Source organism: Anopheles aquasalis, chromosome 2 (assembly GCF_943734665.1).
Source record: "Anopheles aquasalis chromosome 2, idAnoAquaMG_Q_19, whole genome shotgun sequence".
NCBI classification, from domain to species: domain Eukaryota; kingdom Metazoa; phylum Arthropoda; class Insecta; order Diptera; family Culicidae; genus Anopheles; species Anopheles aquasalis.
Genome location: NC_064877.1, coordinates 15,462,501 through 15,470,000, shown reverse-complemented (window position 1 = coordinate 15,470,000; position 7,500 = coordinate 15,462,501). Strand labels below are relative to the sequence as shown.

Sequence of the window (7,500 nt, the reverse complement as noted above, 5' to 3'; positions counted from 1 at the left end):
TCGCCACCGCGGAACAGACAGTGATCGTTGAGCAGCTCTACCCGAAGACTCTCCTCGAGCGTCTCCAGTGGATGGAACTGACCACGCAGCTCCTCCGGTAATCCTTGCTCCAGTGCGGTCCGGACGCGATCGCAAATCTTCTCGTACTGGTCTTCCTGCATGCGCGGATGGAAGGGATAACCCTCGAGGGAACGTGCGCAGCGGACCCTCGTCGACCGGACGTACTGGCCCTCGGGATCGGGATTCTCGAGCTCCTCCACTGTACCCCAGTTCAGCTCGGGCTGTGCACTGTCCGCACCGAACTCTCCGTGCAGTTCGGCGATGATTGGGTCGAAGAGCCCCGCAAACAATTTGTACGCTTCCGGATCGGCCGCGTACAGACCGATGCGTGAGTCGAGCACGGTCAGTCCGGATTGGATGCAGTCGAGCAGCGTCGAACGGTACACCGTTGTCTTCTGTCCTTTCAGCTCGTCCAACAGCTCCCGGGTGAGATGCTTCTTGAGCAGCGAATCGGCCGCCTGCAGCTCCTCGAAGCCACTGTCGAGTGCCAGATTGCATTCGCTCGCGGAAGGTCGCACGTTCGCTTTAAGATCGCGCACTTCACGCTCGAGCTGACAAACGCGGCGCCGAGCTTCGTCCAGGTCCTCCATAGCCTGCGCCACCTGCTCATCCGTCGGACAGTCTTCGCACAGACACTGGCGCAGGAACTTGCAGGCATTCTCCGGTTTTTGCTCCTCTTGGTACAGCCGGATCAGGGCCTTGCTGAGGCAATCGATGGCACCGGCCGACTCGAGGTACTTCCGGAACGCTTCACGCTTCTGCTCGAGCTGGATAAACGTGGGGAGAGGATAGTAAGAGACCTCGATTAGGTGACAGTCAATGGTTCACGGAGAGGTTGAAGGTCGAGTCCGTTCGCTACTTACCGAAGCCATTTTCTTTGCCTTCCCACGGGGACTTGCGTACTCCTCGGTCTTCTATTGGGAGGAAGTTCCTTCCAGGGATTGTACGGGAAGCACTACGACTCCGGACTCCTTACGGTGTGCTTGTATTCCAAAGATTTCGATTCGTGATGTAGACTATTATCCCCGCCGTAAGTCTGCCTTTCGCTTTTCACCCACGTTTCTGTGTCACGGCCAATTTGGTAAAACAATTTGAATTTGGAACAGTTCCTCGCAAGCACCTCACACTTTTTTCGTGTGCTTTCCGTTCGCTGGTTCCACGCTGAATGGTGCGCTCCTTTGCCAGCAATGTGTACTAGGATGTTGCATTTGCGTGTAAGCAGGGGATGAGGATTTGTGTAGTAACCTCGCAAGGTTGGTAAAGTAGACGTGCGGGGCCCCTGTGAGGGGACTGTCGCATGCAACCAAACAAACGCATCACCATGGCAACGCTCTAGTGTGTCGACGTATAGACATAGAGCTGTGACCACAAAGCTATAGCTCAAGGACAAATATCCGCAAATACCGCAGCGCAACAGCCCGAACGGTGGTCCCCGGAACGAATGTCCTGGAATGTCCTTTTCCATTTTCTTCGCGCAACATTCCCACAGACACACACATATAGTTATACTGAGACCTGTTTTGCTATTGTTTGCCTCTATCCCTGTAGATGTGCTTCTCAGCCGACTATCGACCGCTGGTGTTTCTGGAGCGACCCTTCACCCTGACCGGGGAGGTCGTGTTCGGTGAGACGAAGATCCCGAAGCAATGCCCGAAAGAGCCACGGATTGCGTTCAACGTTTCGTACCAGCTGCCAGAGGATGTGGAGCAACAGTACCGAGCACTCGAACCGACCGATCGCTCCTGCCCGAAGGAGATCCTGCGCCTAACGCCACCCCCGTTCTCTAGCGAATGTCAGGCTTACCGGTTCACGAACCTGACCACCGTTACCGGGCTCGATGCGCATCTTAAGTTTACCAAGGTTAGTGCCCGCAGGATATTCTCAAACTATGCAGTCTTCACCGTCGCATCTCTTCACCGTCTCTCACTCTCTCGTCTCTGTACCTTAGCTACCATCCTGGATCGATATGCTGCTGCACCGGCTGGACCATGCCGTGTCGGCGATTGTGCCAGGCCGTGTCCACACCCTCAACCTGACCGACCACATCGATGTGCAGGCCCGCGTTCTGCAGGATACGAACGATTCGATCATTCAGGTGAACGGTGCCAGGATCAAGTTGCCGGCTCGGCTCTACCACAACGTCAAGCTGCACCACTCCTACACCTCTCGCATCGAGTACGGGTTCCTCAGTGAGTTCTCTTTTTCTGGAGCTTAGAATCCACCACACGCTTCCACCACGCTCCCCCGTTATTCTTTCAGGTGTTTGCAGCCTGGTGCACAACAGGGTGACCACGTTTAACGATCGAGCGGTCCTGCTGACCGACACGGTGCGTGATGAGTATCGGGTGCGCGATAGTTTTCTGCTCACGGCCGACTGTTCCTTGGCACCCAAGCTGGCCATCTTCGTGCTGGACGAAGGCAAGGGCGTACAGATCTACACCGGTGGCAACTATCTAATCTACGAGCCGGGCACGAACGGCACCACCGAGCCGGTCACGACGACGGTCAACATCAACGACGAGCAGCTGATCGATCTGCGCAACATCGTGTACCAGTACCCGCCGGACGATGAGTTCTACGACTTCCGGGTGTACATCGACCGGGAGGACGTGCTGGTGGTGGAAAACCAGCTGAATGGGGCGGTGGTACAGTACGGACCGGCCGGCATCATTAACCTGCTGCTACCGACAGTGCACAAGGGTCAGATGTGTGGGCTGTGCAGTGATCGCGAGTGATCGGCGGCCATCCCTCCCTCAAAACAGCATTAGGCATTGACCGATAGCTTTGGTTTGCATTCTCAGTGTTAGGACTCCTTTTCTAGTGCCAAGACGAATAAATAAAATATATTTCTCTATTCCACCAGCTTCAGTCGTTTCTTTTTTTCGGTTGTTTAGTTTTAAAAAGAAAATGATAACTAAAGAACAAGCATTTCGCGTATTCCGATTATACGATTTATTTCTTCAATCCCGTGTTTTCTCTACATTAAATTAGCTCAGCACAATGCCGTCGTTGGTGCCGCACACGCACACCGGATGCCTGCCTGCTATTCCGCAATCGTAGTGCACACTGCTTCCATTTCCTCTCTTTTTTTCTGTACAAAAAAATAAACCCGCTTGCTGCAATGTGCAAGCGGGAAAAAAGTTTGAAGCTTCAAACTAATCTCTACCGGATCCGGGCGAGTGTGATGGATCGACGACGAGAGAGAATCAAATGATACCCCCAAGCGGTGCATGGCGGGTGGAAGGATGTGGCCCGCGTAGCTTCTCGTGTCTAACGATCTAAGCGGACACACAAACACATACACACATACACACACGCACACCACAATTTTACAAACAGAAAAACAAAAGTGAAAATGAGACAAACATCCTGCGCGCCACACATCTTATACGATAACGATAATTCATTTAATAAGCACATCCGCTGCGCTTCCGCCGTCTGCCTGCCTGCCTTGATGACTTCTCTTTTACATATCAATTTTACAGTAACATACATCTTAACAGCCCGAATTTTAAGGAATTAATGTTCGTTCGCTCCACCGATCTTTCGCATCTCTCTTTCTCTGTGTAACTAATGCCATAATCTGGGTAGGTAGTAGAGGTTTGGCTTACATTTAAAAGACAGACGAGGGGGCTCTTAAAAAAAGGCTTCGCTTCCTACCCACGCGCTTCCACCCCTTAGCCACTCTCGTAGCTCTTCTTACAGTATCATTATACAACGTGGGCGATGCAAAAGGTTTACTTCCGCAACATCCCCTTACCGGCGGTATGCCACTGGTTGACACACTGAACACACTCAAAACGCACTTAATACAATTCAATCGCCCACACCTTTCTCTCTCTCTCTATCTTTCTAGCTGTTCTCTCCTTTGTGTCCTCTAAACTGTTTCTCGATTGTTCGTGGGAATCGTTCGAATGCAACACCTGGAACCAGGCGCCAACGGTCATCGAGATGGCGCAGGTGAGACGATGTCCGAGGAGAAGAGAAGCCACTGACAGTACCACTACTGAGTGCGCCTGCTCCCCTCCCTATACTACTATCTCCACTAATCAGTCTTGGGTTATATTTATCAGTTTGTTTTTATCCCCCTTTGCCTTACAAAAGCGTGAGAGTGTCTGTTAGGGAAAGAGAGAAAGATAGATAATAAGGGAGAAAGAGAGAGAGACAGGGTCTTGGAAAAGCCCCCTAAGGGTGCAGCAACAGGTGCAATTCGTCGTCCACCGATGAATCATCGCTTTCACCGACAATCACATCGTAAGCAACGTCCTCATCGGCCAGCAACTCAACGTCAACGTCGTTGTCGATCGCTTCGCCGCTGCTGCTGCTGTTAATGAAGTTGCAATCTTCAGCAGTTGACGACGGACACGACGACAGTGAGTTGTCTGAGAACGAAGAAACCTCAACCTCTGGCGGCGCCGGTGGATCTAGCTGCCCGGGGAGCAGCATCAAGGCTTCCGGTTATTCGCCGAAAATTCGTCTCACTCGCGGATTTATGCGTCGCACGCGACCACGGCTACTAACGCTGGTCAACTGAGCGACATCATCCGCATCCTCACCCTCAGCTTCGTCGTCATCATCATCGTCTTCGTCGTCGTCGTCAGTCATGACACTGTGACCATTCCGTTGTCGATGGGCTCTGGCTTGATGCTGCTGCAGCTGCTGATCGCGCTCTCTAGCTCTTAATGCCCTGGCTGATGATGCTCTAACGGGAGGTTGCCTTTGCAGTAAGCTGTGAGTCGAGTGTATAGCTGAGAAACGGTTACTGAGATGCCTACTGCTGCTGGTGTTGCTGCCACTAGCGTCATCGGCCGGGTTACTGCTGCCAAAGGTATCATCGTAGACCATCGTAGGGTGCCGATGATGTCGCTGCCTCCGCTGAAGTCCACTTCCGACGCAGCCATCGTCGTCATCGTCACCGTTAGTTGCTCGATCAGCTGCGTCGATATCGTGCACTGGATTGCTGCTGCTGTTGCCGTACGACTGATGGCGAGAAGGAGGATGATACGATGATTGATGATGATGTTGTTGTTGTTGGTGTTGTTGTTGAAGAGATTGTTGTGGTTGTAGTAGTGATGATGGTGGTTGTTGTCGCTGTGGCCGCTGTGTGGCTGGTCGCTGGTCGACAACACTAATACTAGAACTATGGAGGGTGGTACTACCGTAGGAGTGTTGCTGCGTTGTCTCGGCTGTTGATACTGGCAGACGGCGCGAACGTTGCCGAATGTTTTCCAGCGCACGCTGAATGTCATCATCCTCTGCATCATCGTCATCGTCGTCTTCCTCGTCGCGATGGTGACGTCGCTGCTGGCGACGGTGCATAGCTGGATTACTGCCGCGCCGCATACTTCGATGGTTGGCGTTATGGTGACGGCGATGCTGCCCTTGATCTGCATCATCATCGGCGCCTTCTTCCTCATCCGACTCCTCGTTGTAACGGAGCCGCTTCAGTTTGCGTGTCGAACGGCCACTCGACGGTCCAGGCAGCTGAAAATTGTTTTGAAAAAAAGAAGAAGTTATTTATCCCGCTAAGGTGAGTGATCCTGTCTGCACTAAACTCACCTCATACTCTTCATCCGATGTGTAGCGTTCTTTCCGGCGAGCGCGGCTTCCACTACCCGGTGCCACCATTGACTGCGATTCTGACGACGATTGGCTTTTCTTCGGTGTGCCACGCATGCCACGGTTCGTCGCAGCGGTACCGGTGGTTGCTGCAACCGTTTGCGACCGACGACCGCGTGTTCGTGTAGCGGCTGCAGCCGTTGCTGCAGCTGCCGCTGCCATCACATGGAGCGGCGTATTATCATCGTCCGAATCACTGCTCGCATCATCATCGTGTTCTTCCTCGGCGGCTTCATCCTCTGGCTCATCCCCGTCCCCGTGTTCGTCTTCCAGCTCGTGCTGCTCATCGTGCGACGAGGAAACGCCCCTTTTTCTTCGCTTCGTAGACACCGGTCGTCGACTTCGTAGCTGGCGCAATCCAGGCGCCGCTCGCAACGGCACATCATCCTCGTCGTCATCATCGTCATCATCATCATCATCATCATCATGGTCCACATCATCATTAGGACGACGGTTACGGCGTGGAAGTAGGTGGTTTCCTCGCCGTGTCGACGACTCTTCCGTTCTCACTAGCAAAGACGAGGAGGACTCCTGCTGCTCCACCATCACCGTCGCCTGGTCTAGCTCGTCCGCGTTTCGTTGATGGCGCGAGAGCACCGTGGTGGAGCTGCGATTGCGTGTCCTACGTAGAACCGAAGCAGCTGTTCCACCAGACACCATCGTACCACTACCAACGGTTACGGCGGTAGTGGCGACTGAGGCTGAGGAAACAACAACTCCCCGGCTCGCCCGACTACTGCCCGTGCTGGTGGCCGCCGCAGAAGACGATGGACCCGGTTCGCCGTAGTTGTGATCGACCGTGTGCGGTGGTGGTGTGGCTGCACTCGAGGTGGATGCAACGACCCCACGCAAACGGCGACCACGGAGTCCCGAAGGGCCGGGGCCGGCGGCGTCTCCGTTTCTCTCCGTTGCCGCAAACGCACGACGTGATGATGATCGTGACGAAGGATGATGGTGACTAGCGGATCCACGCTTGCTGATGTTGGCCGTCTCCTCTGGACTGTGGTGCTCGTCATGATCGGACATGACGATCGGTTTGCGGGTGCGCATTTGACGGCCAGACGATGTACTAGCGGAGGCACCGGCTGTGGCTCCCACAGAGCGACCCCCACTCGGTCCCGGTTCGTCCTCCTCATCCATTATGCGTCGACTGCGGCTCGTAGTGGTACCAGTGGCGGTCCTATCCTCATTATCATCATCATCATCGCCGTCATCGTCGTCATCGTCATTAGCGGGACCTTCGAGGCTGTCTTCGCTCTTGCCCCACTCAGCTTGTGCCCGCCGTACGCTGCCACGTGTCGAGCGTGGTGGTTCCGCTTCCTCATTGTCCGTGTCCGAAACGATCCGTGATGTCTTGGGGCGCTCCTTGTGGTAGCTGTGGTCCGACTCGTACCGACCACGGCTACGTTTGCTTGGCGGTGGTCCGGCTCCACCTTCGCCAGCGGCTTCGTGATCTTCATCATCATCTTCATCATCATCGTCGTCATCTTCTTCGTCGGATGACGCCACCTGATTGCGTGCCAGACGACGTGGGCGCTTGTTGTTTGCTTGCTGCTGCTGCTGCTTTGGCTTGCTTCCGTCACGGCTGTTTGGTAACGTGGAGGAAGATGGTGGTGATCGATCCGATCCATTGCGGAGGGCACGTGAAGATCCGGCTACGGCCGATGATGCTGACGTCACACCGAACAGATCCTGTCGGACGCTTTGGCGCGACGGAGCACCGCTGGTTGAGGCACCACCACCACCAGCATTGGTTGCCATGGTGGCCGCCCCCGAGACACCATTCTTGCGCTTCGTGGTGGAGCTCACCTGCCGCCTACT

At 54.4% G+C, this 7,500-nt stretch overlaps 3 protein-coding genes across 4 annotated transcripts in view; 1 reads left to right on the top strand and 2 right to left on the bottom strand.

Annotated features, from left to right (window-relative positions):
* Positions 1 to 1,209, bottom strand: part of LOC126570543 (arginine kinase-like) — a 2,061-nt gene extending 852 nt beyond the window's left edge. Inside the window, exons 1-2 of the mRNA XM_050228374.1 lie at positions 924 to 1,209; positions 1 to 827 (exon numbers count right to left, since the gene is read on the bottom strand). The exon at positions 1 to 827 is cut by the window's left edge and continues 852 nt beyond it. Of these exons, the coding sequence (XP_050084331.1) occupies positions 1 to 827; positions 924 to 932 (836 nt within the window). The 5' untranslated portion in view covers positions 933 to 1,209. The remainder of the gene's footprint in view (positions 828 to 923) is intronic.
* LOC126570542 (uncharacterized) overlaps positions 1 to 2,912 on the top strand; it is a 9,945-nt gene extending 7,033 nt beyond the window's left edge. Inside the window, exons 8-10 of the mRNA XM_050228372.1 lie at positions 1,609 to 1,920; positions 2,009 to 2,249; positions 2,320 to 2,912. Of these exons, the coding sequence (XP_050084329.1) occupies positions 1,609 to 1,920; positions 2,009 to 2,249; positions 2,320 to 2,795 (1,029 nt within the window). The 3' untranslated portion in view covers positions 2,796 to 2,912. The remainder of the gene's footprint in view (positions 1 to 1,608; positions 1,921 to 2,008; positions 2,250 to 2,319) is intronic.
* A 531-nt stretch (positions 2,913 to 3,443) lies between these two features.
* Positions 3,444 to 7,500, bottom strand: part of LOC126573299 (bromodomain and WD repeat-containing protein 3) — a 13,330-nt gene continuing 9,273 nt past the window's right edge. Inside the window, exons 7-9 of one of the 2 annotated variants that reach the window (XM_050233293.1) lie at positions 5,620 to 7,500; positions 5,220 to 5,544; positions 4,843 to 5,040 (exon numbers count right to left, since the gene is read on the bottom strand). The exon at positions 5,620 to 7,500 is cut by the window's right edge and continues 978 nt beyond it. In XM_050233293.1, coding sequence (XP_050089250.1) covers positions 4,991 to 5,040; positions 5,220 to 5,544; positions 5,620 to 7,500 — 2,256 coding nt within the window. In that variant the 3' untranslated portion in view covers positions 4,843 to 4,990. Of the gene's footprint in view, positions 5,545 to 5,619 lie in introns of both variants that reach the window. The other variant, XM_050233292.1, reaches the window with a different exon arrangement.